The sequence below is a fragment of the Anser anser genome (assembly GCF_964211835.1).
Source record: "Anser anser genome assembly, chromosome: 4".
Classification (NCBI taxonomy): domain Eukaryota; kingdom Metazoa; phylum Chordata; class Aves; order Anseriformes; family Anatidae; genus Anser; species Anser anser.
In genome coordinates, this window is record NC_139724.1 from 24,282,606 (window position 1) to 24,309,238 (window position 26,633).

At 37.1% G+C, this 26,633-nt stretch overlaps 1 protein-coding gene across 2 annotated transcripts; it reads left to right on the forward strand.

Moving 5' to 3' along the window:
- Positions 1-86: 86 nt before the first annotated feature.
- On the forward strand, positions 87-26,633 carry LOC310899198 (vascular endothelial growth factor C-like). 2 transcript variants are annotated; one of them, XM_083835345.1, is made up of 6 exons: positions 726-877; positions 5,931-6,013; positions 17,117-17,268; positions 21,016-21,125; positions 21,557-21,887; positions 26,110-26,633. In XM_083835345.1, the coding sequence occupies exons 2-6, from the start codon at positions 5,960-5,962 to the stop codon at positions 26,222-26,224; spliced, it is 762 nt and encodes a 253-aa protein (XP_083691471.1). In that variant the 5' UTR covers positions 726-877; positions 5,931-5,959; the 3' UTR covers positions 26,225-26,633. The 2 variants fall into 2 exon arrangements, with proteins under 2 accessions (XP_083691470.1, XP_083691471.1); XM_083835344.1 differs by lacking the exon at positions 5,931-6,013 and having other exon boundaries at positions 87-877.

Sequence of the window (26,633 nt, forward strand, 5' to 3'; positions counted from 1 at the left end):
AGCCCATTTTCTCTGAGTTGCCTACCAAAAACTGGCTCCATCAGAGAATAAAGGGCCTGTACAACTGCAAGTCTCATGGCTGTTTAGTGTAACTCTGCATTTGGCAAAGGCTGTATAACACTATGTGAAATATTGGCTGAAATTTGTGTGGATGATTTAAATGTATATACCACCATTCAGGTTAAATCACGTGGTGTGCATGATAGCTAAATAATAGCCTTTTGCTTTAAATTACACTCTTGTAGTTAACAAAGTGAATGTATTCAAATTAATTTCATGTTAAATGTGGAGACAGCAAATTTATTGTTTTTAATGTATAGTATGATCCAAATGAAGTACAGTGTTGGGACCATTAAAAGTTAATTTTCAGAAATGTGCAGTACTTCTCTAGACATCGCTTACAGTGGGACTTAACCCAAGCAAAGAAGGAACCCATGCAGCTTCAGCATCTACAGCTCCATTGTAAATATGCCTCTGCTCCATGGCACATGCCTTTGAAGAGAAAATTAGCTAGAAGTTAACACTGAACAATGTGTATTTCATTGAATAAAGGGTGGGTGGGACTCTTGCAATGCATATTCTGTTTCTAACCATAAATAAAAAAAAAATGCTACTTATTTACTGCAGAAGAGTACTGTTTTTAAGCAGCTGCTTTATAACATATGAAATTCCCTGTATTTTGGCAGGTATTGATACTGAATGGAGAAAAACTCAGTGCATGCCACGTGAAGTGTGCATAGATGTGGGAAAAGAGTTTGGAGCAACTACAAACACCTTCTTTAAGCCCCCATGTGTATCCATCTACAGATGTGGAGGTTGCTGCAATAGTGAAGGACTCCAGTGCATGAATATCAGCACAAATTACATCAGCAAGACAGTAAGTTCTCACTCTTATTACAATCCAAGTGCTCCTTGCAAATTGGTCATGCATACTTAAAATCTATTTATTGCCACTATGGGGAAAGAAAAAAATAAATTTTAGAATACATAGGAAAAACAGCTGAAGATACTACTGCCATGAAGAAAATACTTAACACACTCTTTCCCCAAATATATTTGGTTTAAAAAAAAAAAAAAAAGATTATGATGTCCAGTTTTGTTATGACATTTTCTATTAAACTTAATTTTATTCTGTTTGCATGCTGTATTTAGCCTGTAATTTTATTAGTGAAGACTGTATTAGGACACGTGCAGACAGGATTCACATTGCAAAGAGAGCCTTTTAGGAGCTGAACCTTGGCATATTAAGAGATACTAGTGTAAAGCAGCTTTTTGTTGTGTTTTCATGCAACTTCCTCAGGTATATGTCCAGTTTTTATTCTTCAGGACTAGGTCAAGGCTAGTGAACAGGTAAGAGTGTGCAGGGATTGTGCGTTGAGCCTGTGAGCTTCCGTTAAAGGAAAAATATACATGCATTATTCTATTTTAGGTAACTATAACAATTATTACATCTTCTTAAAACAGTGTTTTCTACAAAATTTGTGTAAAAATGGTCACGCTTCAAAATGTTTGCTAGGGTATTTTGCTCTTGTTACAATATTTGGTGTTTTTTGTTGGTTGTGGGCTTTTTTTTAACTCTTCTTTCTAATGCTTTGAAGAAAACTAATTTTAGAGTAAATCTAGCTTCCTTTTTCAACTAGATTCTTCTAGCTGAAGACATCTGTATGTATATATAAGAATGATATGTAACTGCGTAGACAATGATTAAATGGTAACCCATGGAAATATCATTCCCTTGTCATGATAATTCTTATTGCTCTGAGCCTTCTTGAGAGAAGATTAGGAAAAGTGAAGAAAACAAAAACAAATTTTTTTTTTAAATACATCTTCTGTCTTCATTTCTCACCAAACCTGTCTATGTGAAATGGTGTATTCTACCAAAAATTTTTAATCCTAATTGTGAACTAGTGCTAGACAGTCACACAGCACAGGGATAATGCAACTCAAATAGCTTAAACAAGGAAAACTACAACACTGATACCATTCAGCTCCATAGATATTCCACAGAATCACAGAATCGTCTAGGTTGGAAGAGACCTCCAAGATCATCTAGTCCAGCCTCTGCCCTAACACTAACAAGTCCTCCACTAAACCATATCACTAAGGGCTACATCTAAACGTCTTTTAAAGACCTCCAGGGATGGCGACTCAACCACCTCCCTGGGCAGCCCATTCCAATGCCTAACAACCCTTTCAGTAAAGAAGTTCTTCCTAATATCCAACCTAAACCTCCCCTGGCGCAACTTTAGCCCATTCCCCCTCGTCCTGTCACCAGGCACGTGGGAGAATAAACCAACCCCCACCTCTCTACAGCCTCCTTTAAGGTACCTATAGAGAGCGATGAGGTCTCCCCTGAGCCTCCTCTTCTCCAGGCTAAACAACCCCAGCTCCCTCAACCGCTCCTCGTAAGACTTGTTCTCCAGACCCCTCACCAGCTTCGTTGCCCTTCTCTGGACTCTCTCGAGCACCTCCATGCCCTTCTTGTAGCGAGGGGCCCAAAACTGAACACAGTACTCAAGGTGCGGCCTTACCAGAGCCGAGTACAGGGGGACAATCACCTCCTTAGACCTGCTGGCCACACTGCTTCTTATGCAAGCCAGGATGCTGTTGGCCTTCTTGGCCACTTGAGCACACTGCTGGCTCATATTCAGCCGACTATCAACCAGTACTCCCAGGTCCTTCTCTGCCAGGCAGCTTTCCAGCCACTCATCTCCCAGCCTGTAGCGCTGCTTGGGGTTGTTATGCCGCAGATGCAGAACCCGGCACTTGGCCTTGTTGAACTTCATGCAGTTGACCTCAGCCCATCGGTCCAGCCTATCCAGATCCTCCTGCAGAGCCTTCCTACCCTCGAGCAGATCGACACACGCACCTAATTTGGTGTCATCTGCAAACTTACTGAGGGTGCACTCAATCCCCTCATCCAGGTCATCGATAAAGATATTAACGAGGACCGGCCCCAGCACTGAGCCCTGGGGGACTCCACTAGTGACCGGCCTCCAACTGGATTTGGCTCCATTCACCACAACTCTTTGGGCCCAGCCATCCAGCCAGTTTTTAACCCAACAAAGCGTACGCCAGTCCAAGCCACGAGCAGCCAGTTTCTCGAGGAGAATGTTGTGGGAAACGGTGTCAAAAGCCTTACTGAAGTCAAGGTAGACCACATCCACAGCCTTCCCCTCATCCACCAAGCGCGTCACTTGGTCATAGAAGGAGATCAGGTTCGTCAAGCAGGACCTACCTTTCATAAACCCATGCTGACTGGGCCTGATCGCCTGGTTGCCCTGCAAGTGCCGTGTGATGACACTCAAGATAATCTGCTCCATGAGCTTCCCTGGCACTGAGGTCAAACTAACAGGCCTATAGTTCCCCGGGTCTACCCTCCGGCCCTTCTTGTAGATGGGCATCACGTTTGCTAGCCGCCAGTCGACTGGAACCTCCCCTGATAGCCAGGACTGCCGATAAATAACGGAAAGCGGCTTGGCCAGCTCCTCCGCCAGTTCGCTCAGTACCCTCGGGTGCATCCCATCCGGCCCCATCGACTTGTGTACATCCAAGTGTCGTAGCAGGTCGCCAACCATTTCCTCATGGATAGCGAGGGCCACATCCTGCTCCCCATCCCCTTCCACCAGCTCAGGGTACCAGGTATCCAGAGAACAACCGGTCTTGCCGCTAAAGACTGAGGCAAAGAAAGCATTGAGCACCTCAGCCTTTTCCTCATCTTTTGTAACTAAGTTTCCCCCCGCATCCAGTAAAGGATGGAGATTCTCCTTAGTCCTCCTTTTTGCGTTGATGTATTTGTAAAAACGTTTTTTGTTATCTTTAACGGCAGTAGCCAGATTGAGTTCCAGATGAGCTTTGGCCTTTCTATAATTTTGTCCCTGCACAATATCCTTATAGTCCTCCTGAGTAGCCTGCCCTCTTTTCCAAAGCTTATAAACCCTCCTTTTTCTCCTAAGCTCAAGCCACAACTCTCTGCTCAGCCAGGCCGGTCTAGTTCCGCGTCAGCTCGTCTTTGGGCATGTGGGGACAGACCGCTCCTGAGCCGTTAAGATTTCCTTCTTGAGGAGTGCCCAGCCTTCCTGGACTCCTTTGCCCTTCAGAACCTCCTCCCAAGGGACTCTGCCAACCAGTGTCCTGAACAGCTCAAAGTCAGCCCTCCGGAAGTCCAAGACAGCGGTTTTACTGGTCCCCTTCCTGACTTCGCCAAGAATAGAGAACTGAACCATTTCGTGGTCACTCTGCCCAAGACAGCTCCCGACCACCACATCTCCCACCAGTCCGTCACTGTTCGTGAACAGAAGGTCTAGCGGGGCACCTCCCCTGGTAGGCTCTCTAACCAGCTGCATCAGGAAGCTATCTTCCACGCTCTCCAGAAACCTCCTAGACTGCTTTCTCCTGGGCTGTGTTGTGCTTCCAGGATATGTCTGGGAAGTTGAAGTCCCCCACAAGAACAAGCGCTGACGATTTCGCGGCTTCTGCCAGCTGCCTGTAGAACTCCTCATCAGTCTCCTCATCCTGGTTTGGCGGCCTATAACAGACCCCCACCAGGATGCTTGCCTTGTTGGCCTTCCCTCTGATCCTAACCCATAGGGACTCAACCTTATCATTCCCAGCCTCAAGTTCCTCAACATCTAAACACTCTCTAATATAGAGAGCCACACCACCACCCCTTCTGTGCTGCCTGTCCCTTCTGAAGAGCCTATAGCCAGACACTGCAGCACTCCAGTCATGAGAGTGGTCCCACCACGTTTCCGTGATGGCAACCAAGTCATAGCCTTCCCGCTGCACGATGGCTTCCAGCTCCTCCTGTTTGTTGCCCATGCTGCGTGCATTAGTGTAGATGCACTTCAGATGGGCCATTGCCATCTTCCCCGGCTCTGCCATTGTTCCCCCCGGCACAGCTCCAACAGGCCTTCTTTCAGCCCCGTCCCCCTTCTTTCCTAGTTTAAAGCCCTCTCAACAAGCCCTGCTAGCTCCTGGGCTAGGATCTGTTTTCCCCTTAGAGATAGGGACCCGTCTGCGGCCATCAGGCCGGGTGCCGAGTAAAGCGCCCCATGGTCAAAAAAACCAAAATTTCTGTGTTGGCACCAGCCTCTGAGCCACGTGTTAATCAGGTGGGCTTTCCGTGTCCTCTCGGTACCCCTCCCTGCTACTGCAGGGATAGATGAAAACACCACCTGTATTCCCGCTCCAGCCACTAACCGTCCCAGTCCCCTAAAGTCCCGTTTGATAGCCTTCAGGCTTCTCTCATCAATATCATCACTGCCAGCCTGGACTATCAAAAGAGGGTGGTAGTGGACTATCAAAAGAGGGTAGTAGTCATTCCCCTAACAACTGTCCTAATTCCAGTAGCTTGAAGGATGCAAATCCATTTTTCATGTTACAAACCAAGAAATATGGCCAGATTATTATTATTATTATTATCTGGCATATATGAAGTTTAGCTTACCTGAAGAAAGGATGATCTAGTTGGAGACAGTTGTTGCATTTTGCACAGATTTCCTGGTCTTGGAATACATTGTAAGCTTTGGGTAAATAATCCCGTTCGATTCATTTTTCTTTTCATACCTGTTGAGTGAAGTCCTTAGTCATTTTTTTGCCTAGCATAAAATGTTTAGACTGGTACTGAGTTTCTTTCTAAGTTCGTGATGTCATTGGTAATGATGTGATACAGGCGGAGTTAAAGATTTGAGAGACTCTGAAAAGGAAAATGTTACAAGGCTTGTCAGAAAGAAGAGACAACAGCATTGTGTTTTCTTACCAATTTTGTAAAAGCAAGCAATATAATCTCAGAGTTTTCTGTCTTGCTTCTGCTTTCCAGTTTTATCTGGTCCTTGACAGAATGCAGTTAAAAAAAAAAAAAAACTTATAAAAGGAAGAGAGCAATAGCTATATCTCTTCATCTGTCATCATCTCAAATCTTTTTAAAGTTACGTGACCACAGCTTACCCTATATCAGATGAGCATTAGGAAGAAAAAAGTATTGGATTCAAGACCGTTCTGTGGAATTCAGGTACCCTGCACACCTATCTTTACTACTGTTTTCCTTTTCTTTCCTGAATGAAATGAAAACAAATGGTTAGTAAGCAGGCCTCTCCTGTTTCTTTTCATAAGTCACCATTTTTTGTAGCCTTATTTTTTGATATATAAACTCCATAAGACAAGCCTTACACTGTTCACCTTGCAGAAAAAGTGTTTAATGGGAAATGAACTTTTCAGCTGGAGATCTTACTGTGACGGCAAACCGTAGCATTGGTTAAAGACATTAAAATCTAAAGAAAATGGACATCGGCTTTAATCGTAATTAATTAAAAAGAAGAGAGCTAAGCATAGAAATTACTTTTATGGGGCGCAAATCATTGATTGGCAGGAGAATAGACTAGGTCAGATATTCCCAGATTGGCTTGTGGAACACTGTGGAGGTCCAGAGAGAGTTCAACAGTTCTCCGGTGCTGGCTGTGCTTCTCCTTTCTAGCTACTTAACTTAATTAAGAGAAAAATAGAAAAATATTCAGCTTTGCTTTTAATACCAATTGCTTCAACAAAAACTGTTTTTGTAATTGCTAAGGGGTGTTTATACAATCACGATTGGGATATGAGACAGTTTCTTAAGATGTGGTACAAGGTCTACGAAAACATTTGAAGATCCCGTTAGGGTAATTCATAATACGCAGTAGGTCATTTTCTTCTCCTTTATCCATGACATTGCAATAGCCCAGGTTTGTAAGTGGTGGCTTATCTAATAAAGGTCTGTGAGGAAGGTGGTTGGATGGGTTTTGATTGTATTTTTTTTTTAGATGGTGTTTTTTTGTTTGGTCAGTTTGGGTGGTGGCATTTTTTTTTCCTAAATTGTTATTGGTCGTATATCCATTCTCTGTTTCTATGACACTAGTAATTCAACAGCAGTTACAAAGATTGGAACTACCTGATGCAACAATAGCCTGTCCCTGAGCTGTATTTTTTGTATGCCCCACCTAGAAGTACTTGTTTATAGGGTGAAGGGAAGCAGTGAGGAGATGTCAAAAATGAGCCATCTCATTCCATTCTTCCTCTTGGCTGGCAGGGTGGACAGTTTTTTGGCTTCTTTCACATTATTTGATGTAAAGATCCTAAATCTTTTTTCATAGTTAGAGTAATAATCCCTCAAGGGAAAACATCTTTCCAAACAGTTTGAGATGAGATTTAGAGGAGCTTTTCTCACAGGAAACAAGTTAGCAGCTTGACATTGTTTGCCATATTTGAGATGTACATGACATTCCTTTATACAATTTGGAGATGCACGTGTCACAAGAATTTTCAGTCATTTTGAACTTTACCATTTATGTCTTTTCCCATGCATTTTTCTATATTAGACTGGTGATTGTAACGATAGAGTATCCACTATTAATAGTGGGAGATAAATCAATATAAATTCCAAATGTTTTTTTGTTAAAATTTATTGGAAGAAAATTGATTCAAATATAAGAAGATAGAATAAGGAACCCTAGCTACTAAACATTTATGAAATGTATTGTTTTAAATAAGTTACCTGTTATTTTATCTGACATAAGCCTTGAAATACTGTGTGTTTGTTGGTGGTGTTTTTTTCAAAAAAGATAGTAAAATAAATAATGATATTATATGATTTCTCACATAACCTATTTTCATTCTTTCCAGCGTAGAGATGTTTAGAGTTTTGACATCAAACAGCCTTCTATCCTTGGCTTGAAAATCTCTCTTGACACATTGTGCTCTGTTATGTCGGTTATATTTGGCTAGCCTTACTAACAGTTTAGGAAGTACAAAGATCACAATTGATAGAAACTGAAAGTCAATCAATCTAAGGGAAACTTGCCAAAATAAACCACAGTCCATCAGGAAAATATAATGTGGTTAATGTAAATCTGGAAAAAAATCATACATAAATCCTATATTGTAAAAATATCTAGAATGATAAGTAAGCTTCCTTCATTGATATGAAAAAATTTTTTGATTATTTTATATTTCAGAAGTCACTGGTGATAATTTCATGTGTGCTGATACAATGACACATATTATGATACTTCTGAATAAATTAATTTAGCCACCAAAGCAAAGAAATACTTTGTACAGAAATCAACAGTTGTTTTTTTTCTGGAAAGTATGGCATGAACTCCTGCTAATCTGAAGAAAGGAAGTATCAATGCAGTGAATAAAAACTACATGCTTTCCTAATGATTAGTGAGGATGAATATATGGAAATATTTGTTTGACTGGAAAGCTGATGGCTTTTTTGATCAAGCATTGGGAGATTCATGTCTGCTGTTGGATTATTTTTTTTTTAATTATTATTATTATTTTATTTTTTAATGTTAAAATCGTTCTGAGCTCCAAGTTGCCCCACCCTTGTTTCTGTTCTCCACTCCAGCTCTGTAAATGGCTACAGGAAGAACTGTGACAGTGTGGAAGCTGGAAAGAGTCTTCTACGTGGTGGTCTGCAGTACCACACAGTTCTGGCCTGGAAGCTCTTGCAAGAGGAGTAAAGAAATAATGAGGTTGAAAAGAAAAGGGGACTGATGCATTTGGCATCACAGTAATTGCAGAGTGCCAAAGGCCATTTGGGTTGGATGGAACAAGTCAGGGCCACCTTTGCTTCTCACTCGAGAAGTACAGCACAGAACATATGCGCTGAACTTCAAGGATTTTAAAAAATTACAAGTAAAAAAATGAAAATTCAGGAAAAAATGGTTTAATAATTGCATGTGTGATTCTAGAAGGGATCTAATTATCCTCTTACCTTTGTATTAGTCTGAAAAGTTCTTTAATTACATACCTGTCTGTACTAGGAGGCAGAAAATACAAGCATAAGCAGCTGACATTCAGGTCTGTAGGACAAGTCTTTTAGTTTTGGCTGGTGCAGTGGAATGAAGGATAACTATTTAACCTAAAATATACCTGATTACAGGTTGTGTCTGAGGTAGAGAAATTTGCCATTGAAATTACAGGTCTTCTCCTGTGGGAGGAGAAAAAATCAAAACAGCCTTTTCAAACCTTTTAAAGTGTATGTAGTGCATGTATTTTAGTGTTGTGCTTTGTGAATAAAATGCAGCTTAATATTACACATATTCTATAATTAAGACATTATGAATTCAAGATGACCAGATATCTCTTGTTGATATTGAAAAGTTACAAGAAATATATTAAGAAATGTATTAGATAGTGAACTAACTACTTGACTTTTTTGCTTCAAATCAGTCCTATGGAGAATAAAAAGTAATTAAATGCCCAGAGATTTGTAAAAACATTTACGGACTATAGCTATAGACTCTGAGTCTGTAGTCCAAATGTACAAAGAAAAATTACCTTTCCTTGTTTTTGAAGATGAGTATTTCACGTTTGGCTAGATTGAAAGATTTATGATGGGGAAGATAGTATATTCAAAGTATTATCTGTAGATAGATTTGTGTATACTCATTTATGAGAAAGGTTATCATTTTCTCTTTCTGTTCCTGTTTTTCGTTTAGTGTTGTGCTCAGATGAATTTAGTCAAAAAATCAGTCTTGTAAGATGATCTTTAGATTCTGTTTTTATTAATGCAAAATGATAGCTGTAGAAGTCTGTAAAAATATAGTACATAAAAATCTTTTCTATAAATATAAATATCCAGTGATAAATTTGTAAATGTCTTGCAGGGATAACAAAATCAGTCACAACTGGTGAATTTAGCTGACCTCATAGAAGATGTACCAGGTTTTGGTCTAAATGTAATGACTATTCCTTGTTTGTTTGTGGTTTTTTGTTTGTTTGTTTTAATTAACATGAGAAAGCCAGCATTAATAAAAGTACAGAACCTGTTTATTTGTTCCTACACAGAAAAAAATAATCTAAATTGCAAAAACAGGTGCATATGGTTACTGAGGGAAACTATTGTACAGAAATTTGCCTACAAATATTTATAGAATCAAGTTCTGTAAAGTGTGCATTATCGTGTGTCAGGGTGAGAGAGATGGACCTGTTTAGCTTGGAAAAGAGAAGACCGAGGGGAGACCCCATCAATGTGTATAAATATCTGAGGGGAGGGTGTCAAAGGATGGAGACAGTCTCTTTTGAGTTGTGCCCAGTGAGAGAACGAGAGGCAATGGGCACAAACTGAAGCACAGGAAGTTCTGGCTGAATATGAGAGGACACTTCTTTACTGTGAGGCTGACAGAGCATTGGGACAGGATGCCCAGAAAGGTTGTGGAGTCTCCTTCTTTGGAGATATTCAAAACCCACCTGGATGCCATGCTGTTCAATGTGCTCTAGGTGATCCTGCTCAGCAGGGGGTTGGACTAAATGACCTTCAGAGGTCCCTTCCAACCATGGCCATTCTGTGATTCTGTAGAAAGCAAAGCATTTTTTTTCAATATAAAACGACAGTCTCGTAGCTGACTTTCACAGTAGCCTATCTGATAATTAACACTTCTATTATTAAACAAAGTCATAATGCTTTGAAAAATAAATGTAAAAATAACCATTAGTATCTGAAGAGACTTTGATAAAAAGATGGTACCTGAAGAAGAATCAGCTTTAAGATCTAGAGTATATTTAGCAGATACATAAGATTTGATGATAACTTAACATGTGATGTTGATCAATAATTAAATCACATTTTCTTATACTGTAGACATGGAAAAAGTTGTGATGGAAAGGAAATATAAATCTCTCATTCTATATATAGGATATATTTTTTCTATTCTGTATGTATGTTCTGTACAAGGAGAAAGGATATCAAGTCATCTTGATAATGGTCAGTAGAACCTACAGAAAATACATATTCTTTAAAAGAAGTCCTGCAACCAAAGCTTTTTGAAAATCCACATAGTATCAATTACTGCGATGATTTTGGCACAAAATTCTTGCTTTAATATCACTATAGTTTTTACTCAGAAGTGGATGATTTTGTTGCAATTTACTGTACAAGGCTCTTCAATCTTTTTGTGACAAAAAAAAGAAAAAGGAAAAAAACATCATTTATAGTCGCACACTATCATGTTCAATGGTAAACAATTATAGTTTAAGCAGCCTAGTGTTAGGAGTACCCAGTTTACCCCATTGGGTAATTACTCTATTGTCATTCTCAGCCTAACTTTCCTGTTCTTTAATAATAGGTGATGTCTGTGCCAGACACCTGACTCAGCTTGATGTGTTGTTTTTACTTTCTTGTTTTTTTGCTTTAAAACTTCAGCCAAAGTTGTGGTTCTGCTGCTTCTTAGACCAGAATGAGAGAGAATCATAGAATCATTCAGGTTGGAAAAGACCTCAAAGATCATCTAGTCCAACCTTTAACCTAGTGCTAAAGTCCACTGTTAAACCATGCTACTATGTTGTACATCTACACATTTCTTGAAGACCTTGAGGTACGGTAACTGAACTGCTTCCCTGGGCAGCCTATTCCAATGCCGCACAACTCTTTCACTAAAGAAATTTCCCTAATATCCGACCCAAACCTCCCCTGATGCAACTTGAGGCCATTTTCCCTCATCTTATCACTTGGTGCTTGGAAGAAGAGCCTGATCCCCCACCTCACTACAACCTCCTTTAAGGTAGTTTCAAAGTACTCATAGGACCTGTTTTCTAGATCCTTCACCAGCTTCATTGCCCTTCTTTGGACACACTCCAGCACCTCGATGTCCTTCTTGTAGTGAGGGGTCAGCATAAAATGATACTTAAAGAAAATTAAAGGGGCCAACAAAAACAATATTAGATTTTTTTCTTCTCTGAAAAAGTTGTAATGTTTCCTGGTTTTAGGCAAAGTATATGACGCTTGTTCATTTGTATTAGGAATATGTGTTTTGTTATCTTCAGGACAATCTGCATGCTCTTAGGCCTGAAAAAATACTTTTTTTTTTTTTTTTAAGACCTAGGAGATGCATGAAACTGGAGAGTTGGAATTATTTGTGACTAGAGCACTTTATAACTTAGAGTTGAACAACTATGCAGTTTCAGATATAGACACCTAAATCGTATTTTTTTTAGGGAGAACCTGTCATTAATACATCTATCTTTATCATGGTGGGAGGGAAGGAACCTGGCTGATTCAGAAGGAGGTGGGACAAGATTTGCGTGTGCTAGGAATTACGTGAAGGAGCCCAAAAACAGGGAAGGGAATTGAGCTTTGCAGGCTGGCTGGCTGAAAGAAAAGCTATGTTTGGGCTGAAGTGACGGGAGACTGGCATGGAGAATCATACTGGGTTTAGACCTAAGGAAACAAGGGCTGAACATAGTGCTTTGTAGAGGAATACTGGGAGGGGTGAGAAAGACTGGAAGACCTGCAGGCTAGTTGTCTGTTACAAAACAGCCTTAGACTGGCTGAATGGAATGTGTTCAGTTCCTGTGAAATGCATTAACCCCATATGTTTTATAGCTGTTCTTCAGTTGTGTAGAGATTCCATTAGTATTTGTGATATATTGATATATACAGTATGTTATTGATATATGTTGACAGTATTAGCTCATGTGGAAGAGGCTGGAACAGAGCTTTAACTGTAATTATTTTTTTCATGTTATATGTATATAATACTCTTTAGTTATCACATATTGCTGTGGTGGTTGTTTTCCATCGGTTTCCTGACCTTAATGTAGTGTTGGTAGCATGTAAATACAGAACAGCATGGGCAAGTTGAGTCTAATTTTTTCTTTTAAATTTTGAATATTTGCCTCTAACTCTAGTAATACTTATTGCATGTACTTTAATTTGCTGTTTAATGTACTATAATTATTCACATTTTCTCAAAACTTTGAGCCATAAAAGCTCTCCACCTTGGGGAAAAAAAAAAAAAACCCTACCCGAATACCTCCTACTGTCAGATTTCATGTTCTTCAGGAGATTGAAGCTCATTCTTTGCAGCCTTTCATCCTGAGTATCTGTCTTTATGCAATAGCCCCTGAAGAACTGACCTGATGGAAATGTCTTTCCCCTTATTGTCTGTAGCATGAATTAGCCTAATTTTTACTATCATTTGAAGCTGAGAAGGAAGGGCAGATTTGTGAGCATTTAAGAATACGGTGAAACCAATCATTTACTGAATGGGGGAATCAGACAGCAATATTAACCATCTGCTCTCTTGAGAGGAGGTACCCACAGGAACAGTAGCCACCCAGCAATGGTGCCAGAAAAGAAGGCAGTCAAGAACCAGCGTCCTGCTCAGATGCTGTGGTGCATTTCTTATACAACAGTCCTTTCTGGATATTGACATTTGGCTGTTAGGTATTGTTATGTATGCCCTGTAGTGACAACAGATGTTAAACGTATTGCTCTATTGGATGAAGAAGATTAGCAAGAAATAAATTAGAGATACTAACAAAACCAGAAAGCATTACAGAACGTCAGATCTTACCTAACTTGAAGTGATTTATTGAGATAATAATTCAAACTCAGTTTATGTATATTCACTTTCACTTAAATAACTTAATTGGACTTAGAGATGCTGCTATCAGTTGAGAGCAATGCCTTTTTTTTTTCAGAATGGATCCTATTTCAAAATGCCAGAGATTATTTAAGCAGAATTATTCGGAGTTATATATTTTCTGTAGCAGATTACTTTTCAAGAATGTATTTCTTGTGAAATCTCTTCTTGATATATTTTTCATTATCAGAAGAGAAGAATAAATATCTCCTTTTCCAGAATGCATCAGAATATAGTATCCTAATAGCATGTGCAGACATGCTAAAATATGAAGGAAGAACAAATCAATAATTCCAATCCCAGTGCTTTATCATTTTCATTAAGGATTTTTTTGTTTTCAAAATGCTAGTCCACGTATCATCTTCAGCACTTTCTGAAAGTGAGGCCCATAAATATAATACTAAATATAATATGTTATAATCTCTAACATAAATAGGTGGGCTTGGGTTATTGGCTTTATTTGTGAGCAGTAGCTGCAAGCAGGTGATGTAAAATATGCTGTTAACAGAATTTTATTGAACAAATTGAAGGTTATTCTATGAGAATAAGGAAGCTAGTTTACTTTCCATTGCTTAAGTAGGGTCTTTTGTATTTACCACTGAATGGTAACAGTTGTTAGCAATATTCACATCTAAACTGATACCTTTCACAGTTTAAATGGAAGGATAAATGTAGATGAAGAAAATTCATGCCCACCCTCTTTTCAGCTCACAATTGGGAAGTCTGAGGATTTTAAATTAAATTTCTCTTAGTGTACTCCAGAAGCCCAACAGGTGCTTGGGGATTGTAGCAGCGGTCCTACGCTGCCATCTCCAGTGGTCTGGAGTCTGTTACACTTTGCAGCATGGCAGACTGATGTATTCCTAGAGCAAAGGAAGAATAGACCATGCTCTTTTTTCAAGAAGCTGCAGTTTGGTCCATGCAAACAATCACTCTTATCTTCAGCTACTAAATTTTATTAGTTAGAACTAGTGGGTTTTAGTGGATTTTTACTTCAGCTTTGAAAAAGCAAATTCATGTTGTCATAGGAGAGCAGAAAAAGCAGAAGATTCTCTTTTTATGTGTAATATTGTGATAAAGTGCATATTCTTTGTCCAGCCCTAGTGTTTGATCTGCCCTTCGGTTCATATATGTGTATTAAGAATCTTTTTTACAAGATATTTAATGCATTATAAAGTCCTTTGATTCTATAAATTCGTAGATGGCCAATTTTTTAAAGAAGTCTTAATGGCTGTACTGTCCTTCCAAAAGCACAACTTGTTTAAAAAAACTAAAATAAAATGGAATTCTTGCATACACAGATGACTTTGACTTTTGCCATCTCTTTAGAGATCAGGATTTAAAGAACAGCCAAAAACCTCAGCATGTATTTTCTCAAATGTGTACTGTATGTAGAAGTGAAAGCTATTTTTCACAAATGTGGTCCTTTCTGTCTCTTTACACCCTCCTCTCCGATTTCTTGTTTGTGTGTTATACCAAACCTATGATGATCTTCAAATAGGTGGATATTTTTAAGAGAAATGAATAGGTACCTAAATTTATTTTCATATTAAAAATATTAGTATGAAAAGGATAGCTCTGTGTTATGATTATTGCTCTTTTTGGATGAGACGTTGGTGAGAATGCCTTTTGTGATTAATTTAAAAATATTTATAACAGATGAGGGTAAAGGAGCCAATATTGATTTGTAAGCCAAGAAGGATTATAAGAATAATAAAAAGTTGATATAATTTCTCTTTCCAGAAGTCTATATTGAACTTAGTGAAAAGCCTGGAAGTTTGCCTGGTGATAGTTATGTTTAAGGGAGGCAGGCACTGATTTTGCATTCATTTTATTAGTACCAAACTTTAAACTACGAGTGGACTTGTGCCTTTATAATGACCCCAAAATTTAATAAGGGTTATTTATTTTGCAACGGGAACAGGAATCTAAATGTTAATATTCTTTGTTGACAAGGCTCTCTGTCAAGATAAACTCTTTTCATGGTAGCTCCATAGATGGATAGCTTTTTTCCAACAGTACATGGAAGATGCAGGAAACTATCTTCTGTTTGGTTTTTCCTTCTAAAGAAGCAAAGATATATAATTTTGCATTTTTAGATTCTATTGGAAAAAAAAAAACTAATATAAGGGATGTAGTACTTCTTGCAGGAAAGCTAATAGCATTATAATCCTCTGTAACAGAATAAAATGCAAATATAGTACATCTGCCAAATCAGTTCTTTTATGACACAACATTAAACTTTTTTAAAGATACAGTCACTCAATACTTCCAAAATTCATTTTGTAAAATCGATATTTGTCAGAGTTGAAAGCCCTTTACAAAGTTTAGGTTTAAATTGCCTAATTTAGGTATGGCAATGATATGAACTTTATCGTGGGCTGTACAAGCACCTCTTTACCTTGTGGGTCCTTGGTGAATACACCCCATACAGCTGTACCTGCATGCTTATTAGCACCCAGGCTCACTTGTGTACTCCTACGTAAGATTTTCTGTTCAAGACATCCTGAAGATGTACTTTGCATTTTGAGTAATTTAAAATGATCAGTGTTTTCATTACATTTGCAAGCTGCCTATATGCCATACTATAAAGTTACTGACAGTAAAAAAAAAAAAAAGCATAAAATATATTATAAAAAAGCATTGCAGATTCGAGCTAAAAATTAATGTGTTGCTACACAATCTTATCAACTGAAACTGGAAAAATAACTAATGTCCATATTTTTGAAGGCCCCAGACTATTCAGAAATATTCTTAAATGTATTTGGAAATGTGACTGCACACCTAAAAGGCAACAGTGTACTATTGTATTAAAAATACCACCAAAAATAGTTTTTAAGACTTTGACCTAATGTATCTGTCCTAACTTTTTGGTAGACTATTGAGATTTTAGTTTTGTAATGACATTTTCTTAATTTCTTAAAATTAGATGACCCAAATTAAATAGTGAAATGTGTCTTGGTGGTTTTCTGTTATCCCACGTTGAGTTTTTCCAGAAGACATCACTGACGTTATCTTCTTTGACTCACTGAATTACATTTCCCACTAAAATTAGGCTTTTGTTATTTTGCATTTCATTAAAATATATTATTTCTTAATATTCTGGAAATATATTCATAGTTCAAGATGCGTTCTATTAGGGTGACCATATAATTTTCACTGATATAAATACTAGAAAGTCAAAAATATGGTATGTGTATCTCAAAACTCATTTATATGAAAGTGTTTTGATCTAAATCTGATATGTTGCTGTTTTATACAAGCTCTGTAATTTTGCAACTGATGTATTATGTTGTAGTTGATCCCCTTTTTAAATTATTCTTGTTTTCCAAATTTTTGAAGAGTCTTTCAAATACTATATTTTGGATATTACAAAGACTGCCAATTTGAAGTAATTTCCTCTAGAAGAATGAGTTCTTCATAAATTTTCATCTTTTAACATCTTTGATTCTAATGTCATAGTAAGCAAACTGGCATATAACAGGATTTAACACTATAAATGTTAATTGTTATAACGTAGATATTGTTTTGTTTTTTTTTTTACTTAGTAATTATTTAGCAGTATCATTGAATATTGAACTGAATGATAGTAGAGAACAAAAACCCAAGCTTAACTTCCCTATTGGTGTTTGTCTATGTCATTATATTATCTTTAGCTGTACTGTTACTGGTCTATAAAAAAGTTCTTTTCTTTGCTTTCCCTTCTGTAGTTGTTTGAAATTACAGTGCCTCTTTCTCATGGCCCCAAACCTGTAACCGTCAGTTTTGCCAATCACACGTCCTGCCGATGCATGTCTAAGTTGGATGTTTACAGACAAGTTCATTCTATCATAAGACGTTCCTTGCCAGCAACACAAACCCAGTAAGTATGAGACTTGTCTTTCCTTTCACCTTACAAGCAGGCATATGTAATTAAATTTAAAATATTGCTGGAAGCTTCCACAGTTAACATAGGTGAACTTGTATACATTAGTAGTAGCAGAATGCATTTTGCAAAGGAGCTAATGGTGGTTTACATGGAAAGAATGTTAGTAAAGTAATTAACACAGTATCTTTTTACCCAGTGGGTAAACTGGGGATAGGTCGCTATAAAAAATAAATAAAGAAAAGAAAAGAAAAAAGAATACTAATGAGTTGGTTTGTTTGTTTTCCCTCCATGGAAACAGCAAAAATGCAATTGAGGCCCCCAAAAAATCAACTTCTTAAAAATAAATAAAAGCTATCAAAAATAGTGACTTTACAAATAAGGAGTAGATAATATGCTCCCCTCAAAACTGTATTTTCCTGTTAAAATAATAATAATATTTTTTAAAAAGCTGTTAAAAGAAAAATCCTGTTCTTAGGGAATATTTGACAAAAAATCTTTTTGGATGTTTTCACATGCCAGAAATGAAAACAAAATAAAGTGGGAAGGGGAAGCACACTGTTAATGGGCAGTCCACAGAATTGACATATGAATTTGAGTAGTTCATAGTCGTGGTGATTTTGAAAGAAAAAACTCACAAAAGTATTTTAGCACTGAAGTAATTGTCATTAAAACATTTGAAGGACTCACTCCCGTTATTTCACAGGACTGAGTGGTGATTTCATGGTGTATACATACTTAGTAGAACAAACATACCTAAGAGGCTACCAGTTGCTTTATAGAAGACCAATGACTAAAAGCTGAACTGGAATTAATTACATATATTTTTAATAAGATGAGTGAATAGTTTAAAACACCCATAGAAGCAAGCTAGGTCTTCCTCTTTGCATTTGTTCAATCAGTTAAAATCTGGATGTTAAATTTGTGTATCAAAATGTGGATCATAAACTGTGGATTAGAAAAATACTAGGGAATAAATCTATTTATAGTTTGATTGCATAATTAACAGATTATAAAAAGTCAAAATCTGTGAGTCAATAATGAAGTAAAATTATGCTGACTGTTGGCAGCTTCCAGAGTAAGAACGATTATAATTACTATTACAGGAGCTTATTCTATGCATGAAAGAGCTACCTATAGTTAAAGGGAAGTAAGCATAGACTTTGGCCAGCTGACTGTCCTGTAGATCAGAACACACACAGGCCTTGTCTACTGTTAAATATTATCTTTACTTTCATTTCCAGACTCTTGAAGCACTCGGGCTCCTTGGGTTTTGTGGTTATTTTTTTTCCCTATTTTCATTTTAGAAATCATTGTTTTTAAACTTAAAGCCATTTACATGTTGCTGATGAGTGCCTGTATTCTTTTCAGAATCCCACTGTTTTCTGTGTGTTGTTGTTGTTTTTAATTTACATTCTTGTCACAGTGGCAGATCTGCAAGTGTGCATGTATTTCTGTACCTCTCATTTTAACAGAAGTATAATAATAACATGCATATGTATTATTGGAAAGAAAAGCCTAAGAGTGTAAATTCTGCTTTTAGGCTAGTAAACTTGGCATCTAGTAGGAATTGAAGGCTGGTCTGTGCCATGATGCACATGTTAGAAAGAGAAAAATGACTTGTAAGACAGATTATAAATAGTTGCTCTTTTTTTGTATGAAATAGGTTTTCTGCACAACTTCATCATGCGAATTAAGGTCCAGGTCTTTGCCTGTTCTCCCACTTTGTTCTGTTTATTTCCTCTTAATAAGTAGTAGCTACCACTACATACCTGTGGGGCTGAGGCATGTCAGTTCATGCTAACCAATGTTTCTGAATACCTTCTGGATTAATGGCATCTTAATCTGTACCCTTCTCTGTACAGAATTTCATCAAGATGTGCAACTCAGTTAGAAAATTGTCACTTTTTTGGTGATTTTGGCAGGGCAGGAAGTGGAGCAGGAGAGGAGGGCATGGTCTTCAATATATATCATTCAGCTCCAAGTCTCTATGATGACCATTTTTTCCCATGGTAGTGTAAATAGGTACTTACAGAGCAGACAGGCGTATTTTAGATGTGGTTTGTTGTACACATTAAATGTTTCTCCCTCCTGTGCATCATCTGTCTTGACAATGACAGGTAATGCCTTAGCATGCTTTTTTATTTTATTTTATTATTTTATTTTGAGTTGATAATGGTTAGGAAAGAAGGTAGTGATTTTTTTTTCCAAAGTGTTTTTCCTCTGATTTTTAAGCCCTCTTAACTTTCCTAAAAGGTTACAATAAGATTTTAAAATTTCAGCTATGTCCCCCAGTAATTTTCTGTCCTAGCAGCCAAACAATTTCTAAGGAAAGTAGTTGCAGTTTCTTTTGCTAGTTGTTTCCAATCTTGATGTTAAAATACGTATGGTTCTCTTCAAGTTCTTAGTTTTCGTATCAGCATCATCTTATTATGGTTCATGTGTTCTTGGTGTTTTCTCACAGTGTTACCCTTCTGACAATTGCCTTCCATATAAAGTTTTAAACATGCCTGGCTATGGCCAGGCTGCTCCAGGTGCAATTTGGGGGGTGGGTGTTTAACAGAATACAATTACATGCCTATAAATTCTCAAGCTGCAACAGGAGACAGGCAAAAAGGCATGTATGCCAAGTGAGGGAGCAAGAATGAGATCATTAGCAGAATGAAATCAGAAAACACCAGCTTGATAAAACAGGAAGTGTTACAGGGTGATGTTAAACTACAGGCAAAGAGTTGTTTAATGTGGTTGAATGATAATCAAGGAAGAATGTCCTAGCACCTGCATTTTTGAATGTGTGAGTAATGCTGCTGCTCTCAGGAAAATGAGAAAGTGCTTAAAATGGGTAGTGTATGTGCTGTCTTAACAGATGAGAATTTTAGAAATACTCTAGAAACAATGAATTAACAACACAGCCTGGATGGGTGAAGTTAGGCAGGATGCGTTAAAAGTTGTAATGGGCATCTGTGGTGATAAAGAAATTGCAAACAAGGAAGATCAGATAGATAATACATATAAATATTCTTATGTGGTGGACCTACTAGCTGTTTCACATCCCTTAAAGAGATTAGCTACTGTTAGGATTTTTTTGCTTTCTTTGGCACCACTATGTTGGCTACAAAACTCTAGCAGGTACAGAGCACTAAACTGTTAAATTGTGTATTTTATTTCATTTCTAAAGTGACTTCATCACTGCTGAGGTCCAACTCTTTAGAGTCAAGAAAGCTGGCCAAGATTCGAGAGGCTGATGAGAAATAATCAGTTAATGACACACAACTATCATGTAAAGGGGAAGAGAATCTGAGAATCTGGTTACATTTTAGAAAATTGAGTTTAGTCTACACCATTGATTCAGAAACTATTATCAACTGTCATGTCCTGCTAAAAAGCAACGTAGAAAATTATTCCAGTTCCCACCTATGTGGTATTTGACATGCAAATACTTCTTATACTGCTCTATTTTATATATAAGGCTTACATTCAAGGGTTAGAAAGTACAAGTATCAGTTCCTAGAAGTTAAAGCAAAAAATTGAGATGTGAGAAGGTATCTTCAGCAAATGGTTGAAGATTCCCCTACTGGGGGGAACCTTAACTAGTAGCAGACTTGATAGGAGTTAAAAATAAGATTATGAATGAACCTTTGAAAGGCATTTTGTAACGGAGGGAAACAAATGCAATCAGCACCTAAAATCAATTTCGTCTTGATTTGTTATGGTAGCAAACCAACTGTATATTTCATTCCATAGGTGTCACGTGGCAAACAAGACCTGTCCAAAAAATCATATCTGGAATAATCAAATTTGCAGATGTTTGGCACAGCACGATTTTGGTTTCTCTTCTCACCTTGGCGATTCTGGTAGGTAGTTTTGCTTAGCAGATTAAATGTAGTTCCATTGTTTGATTTACCTAAAGAAGGTAAAGAAATTAAGAGTTGAGAACTAAATCATAGAATGGCTTGGGTTGGAAAGGGACCTTAAAGACCATCTAGTTCCAACCCCCCTGCCATAAGCAGGGATGCCACGCACTAGATCAGGTTGCCTAGGGCCCCATCCAGCCTGGCTTTGAACACCTCCAGGGATGGGGCATCCACAACTTCTCTGGCAACCTAAATAGATTAATATTTTTCTTTATTGATACTGTTACATAATGTTGCCTGTCTTTTGATTTATGTTTGTTTTCCAGACACCTTGAAAGGTAAGAATTTACTACCATTTCTCCACTTAAAAATATGGGAATAGGACGAAACAAAATTCTGATACTCGTGTAACTTCTCTGTTGTATTTCCAGACACATCTGATGGATTCCATATTTGTGGACCAAACAAAGAGCTGGATGAAGAAACCTGTCAATGTGTCTGCAAAGGAGGCATGCGGCCCTCAAGCTGTGGACCTCACAAAGAATTAGACAGAGCATCGTGTGAGTGCATGTGCAAAAACAAACTTCTCCCTGCTTCCTGTGGACCCAACAAAGAATTTGATGAAGATAAGTGCCAGTGTGTATGTAAAAAGACCTGTCCCAAACATCAGCCACTAAATCCTGCAAAATGCATCTGTGAATGTATAGAATCTCCCAATAAATGCTTCTTAAAAGGAAAAAGATTCCATCATCAGACATGCAGGTAAAACATCAGTCTTCATCTCTTTCGCTGTGCCTAAGGTATAAAATTTGGGGTTGTGTTATTAGCTGTTTTGCTGAATCATTTTGTAGCCATAAATTGTAAGCCTCTCTTCAGTTTTATCTTCTATAACTTTTATATCTCAGAGGAAACTACTAGGCAGAATAAATATTTTACAGCATGCTTGGTTTCTTATACTCTCTCTTACTAGTACTTCATGTTAATCTCTTTTCTTTTGATGAAAATTAAGTAACATTAAAAAAAAAAAGATTAAAGTACCACTTATTTTATTTCCAGGAACAAAATTATTCTTAATTAGATTTCAGAAGTGAGTTCTGGAGATATAATCATTTGTTTTGTTTTCTACAATTCTGCATATCCTTCACTTCACTCAATTGATGCTAAAGATTTATGAGTACATAAAAAGTCTCTTAGCTCTGGGTGATTTCTGTGAAAAGGCATATATATATAACTTTACAGTTATATGTACACATTCATCCTTTAAAATGGAATTTGGCCAGGCAAGAAACTCTGAAATTTATTTATATATCACAGGAGCTTTTCCTTCCATGACTGCTACATCAATAGAGGTAGCAGTCTATATACATAAATATTTAAATGACTTTAGGTTCTAAGAAACAAACAATATTATTTCTGCCTTATATAATTTTGTTGAGGTAAGTTTTTCTGTAAAGTTAATTTGTTAAAACATAGACTATGCTATTTGGAGGAGAAGGATCACTTCTATTTATTAATATATCATAATTATTTCTATTGTATTAATTTCATTTAACATTTCCAGAAATGTTTATTCATTGGAAATGGAAAATAGGGAGATTTAAATATCTCTGGTTATTTGTAGCTTATCAAAAGTAAGCCATATGCATTGTTTTCATAAAACATGTAATTGACAGTTATGTCCACGTTAGTTTATCGTGAAATTAAGACAACATGTCTAATATCAGGAATGAGAGCTGTGCTGAAGAAAGGGGGGAAAAAAAGATTGTTAACAACTGGCGTTATTTGTTTTTCTCTCTTGTGGTTGATATAATAAAGTTTGAATCTCTTTCTTACTTTCAAATACAATATGATATAAGAAACAGCTATAAGTATCCTATTTATAACTTCTACTTCTTTGTGTGGAGAAAGATTTGCTTAAAGTGTAACTCTATAGGTCTACAATCAATAGCTCTGTAAACAGTAGCACTGTCAAGGGAAATAGAAGATTTGATCTCTCCTCCTTCCTAATAAAGAACTTAGAGTATTCGCATTTTAGCTCTGTCCACAATCCACAACCTTTTGTAAAAAAGGAAAATACCTACAACATTGTTTGTCTTTTGCAAGAAAGATCCCTTCCTGTTATGAGACCAAGTAAATGGAGGTGCTGCTCTATAACTTTGTGATTAATAATAATTTCTTATAATAATAATATATACATATATATATATAATAAGATTTCTAATAAGATTAATAATAAGATTTCTAAGACCTAGAAGACCTAGGCAGCTGTCCTAGACAGCTCCCTGTGCAGAGAGAGAGGGGTGTTACAGATTCTGGTTTGGAAGCACCTAAATGTTTAGAGGCAGAGGTGTTTTAGGTACAATACATAATGTTAGAGTATGCTCCAGAGGACAGGGATAAAAACCCATTTACAAAGCACAGGATAGGAGGGAAAAATAAAATAACACTAAAACTTACTGACTGTCAAGGTGCTCGTTACTGTCATTAAAAGTAGCATTTTTACTTCAGTTGCATTTGTGGAGATGTTAGACTCTCCAAAATCTCAAACCTGGATTGGATTTTTTATTTTTCTTTTGGTAGCAAAAAATCACAATTACTGACCAAAAATAAAAAGTTGCCACTGACTCACCGCAACAGTATACATACGGGTGGCACACTCCAGCATGCTCAGATTGTTCTCATCAAAACAGACATCAGCCACATAAGAGCGCCCATATAATAACTGAATAAACAATATTCAGTCTAAATCTTTGAAATACCCGGTTTGTTGTTCAGCAGTTTCCTAAGAAAGTCACGTTTATATAGTTACAATGATCGTGCTACTACTCACCCTGTACCATCACATTAAAATTGATTTTGGCCAGTTATGGTGTGGCCAGATGACTAGGTACCTTATCTGCAAAGGATTTTAGAGGGAGGAGAGGAGGGGGAGTTTTTTGCTCTGTTGAAGTGTCCCAAACAAGGATAAGACTGCAAGTAACTGGTGTGTGACTGCTGCCAGAACTGAGACACTCACTTGGGAGAGATGCTTTATAGCATCTCTCAACTGCAAGTTGAGTTGAAGTTGACAGTTCACTAGCAGGCATGATGCCTAAACAAAGCAGACACCACATATTTAATGATGACATGACTGCTTTTTATTTTGTGCAGTGTGTCATAGGGGAGTTTGACTTTGTCTATCATCTTTTCTTTTTTCTTATTTCATTGTACTATCACTCAGTACATTAAATAGTCTGCCTGTCTCTGCCATGAAAGTTAAAAAGACAAACGAGCTCAGTGTTTCATCCATTGCATCACTAAGGAATATCTTTTTCCCAGTATAAGCCTCTGGCTGATTTGCAGAGAGTATTAGATCCTTTGGCAAACATAACAGTAAAGTTTACTTGCTCCCTTGTTTTCTCTCTCTCTCAAGTGACAATAAGATTTTCGTGCCTTTTACCACTGTTTCCAAACTTGATTGGTCAGTAGGGCTCTGACAGGTTCCTGTGAGCTGTTAGGCTGATCTCAAGTATCTATGACTTAGACTTAGATTAGCACAAAGTAAAGTTACTCTCTTAATTACAGAGACCACACTGGTGAAATAATCTATGATTAATGACACTGAAAACACTGAACAAGACGTGACTAGTTAATAAATGCCATGTTTGCAGCCTTCCTTGTTCCTTATTGCTTTCTTCGTAGCCAAGTTCATTGTTTGAACTAACTGGCTTGAATTAACATAACTGTAATCCAGACCTCATATCATAAACAAATTATTGCAAAGTGGTAATTTGGTATCCAAAACAAGCATGCAACATACTAACTTATCTGCGACAATAATAAGAGTACCCTCAAGCCTGAAGCAAAAAGTGCCTAGGGAAAAGGATACTGAAATTGCCTTAGTGTAGTGTACTGTAATGTCTTTAAACTGAAGTTAGCAATATCACTATTTCACAAACAAGCACACATTATTTAAATATAAGTTTTAAGTATAACTCTGTTGAAATTTGAAACATATACTTTTGTCTTTTGACTCATTGCCAGTGTCTGAAAACAAAACAAAATAAAAAAACAGGCTTGTACTTTGTCTTCATTATACACCAGAAAGTATTTAGCATTGTTATTGCAAGGTTATTTTAGGTCAAGTTCTTGTTTTAAAAGAATAAAAAAATAAAAAAGGAAAAGGAAGAGGAGTTCAGGGACAACCACAGATATTATCTTTGTATAAGTTCTATTTTTCAGTCAAGGAAAAATTTTCCTGCTTTTTAGATACTCGGGCATTATTTTTGTTGAAATTATTTTAAACTAAAAGAGGCTATTTCTGCTCTTTTTCCTGTCAGATTTGTCATAAGTATGAAGGCTCTGACCTTACTTTAGAATCCACATAGATGCAATATGAGGTATAGATAGATATAACACTACTGAACTCAGAGAGTGGTATAGGAGTTTGCAGCCTGAAGAAAGTATGTTCTCTTTTTGAAGATCAGAGTCACAGAATAACAAACATATACAAATCTCTTAGGCCCACTGCATTAAGGTAAGAAGCAGTCCTGGGTAGGAAAATGGTACATTTGACTATCAAAGGACTCTAGGTTGCCACCTCAGACTGGCAGGATACAGTATGCAAGCTCATCACAAACCAATTTAAATGCAGAAAACATTACTGTATTTTCAAAATTGAAAGGGAAAAAAAAAGATGTGATACTCAAGGTTAGAATGCAGTTACAACCAGGCAATACTTTAAAAATATTCTTGGTTATTTCTTGCAATGAAACTATTTCTCTTCAATAACATTAATGATTCTTGCCACTGTCTTTTGGAATTGTCTTGGAAGAATAGGCCAATTAAAAGTGGTCCCCAGAACACAGACAGAAGTCAAAGGATATGTATTAATGGGAATAAAACTTCCCATTGAGCAATGGCAATGTAAATGCACACAGATTTATACTCCAGGTTAATATAAATGATCATGTTTTATTAATGCCCACTTTTTTCATTTCTTTAGTTGTTACAGACCGCCATGTACAGTTCGAACGAAACGCTGTGATGCTGGATTTTATTTTAGTGAAGAAGTATGCCGCTGTGTACCCACATATTGGAAAAGACCACTTATGAATTAGTGAAGAGACCACTACTTGCTATTTTGGTGTACATTTTTCCACTAGAACAAAAGAACGACAGAAACTTTGCAAATATTTGGAATTAAATGTTCACCAGAGACCCTGTGGGGCTTTCAGAGACAGATACATTGTGCTTTTCTGAAGATGTGGAAAGCAAATGTAGAAAATAACTGGGGTTCAAGTTTTGTAAAGAACTCAGTAAGGACTTATTTTCTGCCAATGACCAAACAGCCTAGGTTCTCCTTCTTGTGATTTTTTTAAAGAGATAATGACTATATAATTTATTTCCACTAAAACCATTGTGCAGCATTTCTGTTTATAACAGTAACAATTGTTAAAGTTCACTGTGATCAATATTTTTATATCATGCAAAGTATGTTTAAAATAAAATGGAAATTGTATTATATAA

What these genes read in the sequence shown, in the direction of transcription:
- LOC310899198 (XM_083835344.1), top strand. Translation starts at nt 572, where the DNA reads ATGCATATTCTGTTTCTAACCATAAATAAAAAAAAAATGCTACTTATT. An exon ending in TTGCCAGCAACACAAACCCA is followed by an intron (nt 17,269 to 21,015) that starts GTAAGTATGAGA and finishes TTCATTCCATAG; the next exon opens with GTGTCACGTGGCAAACAAGA. An exon ending in TTCCATCATCAGACATGCAG is followed by an intron (nt 21,888 to 26,109) that starts GTAAAACATCAG and finishes TCATTTCTTTAG; the next exon opens with TTGTTACAGACCGCCATGTA.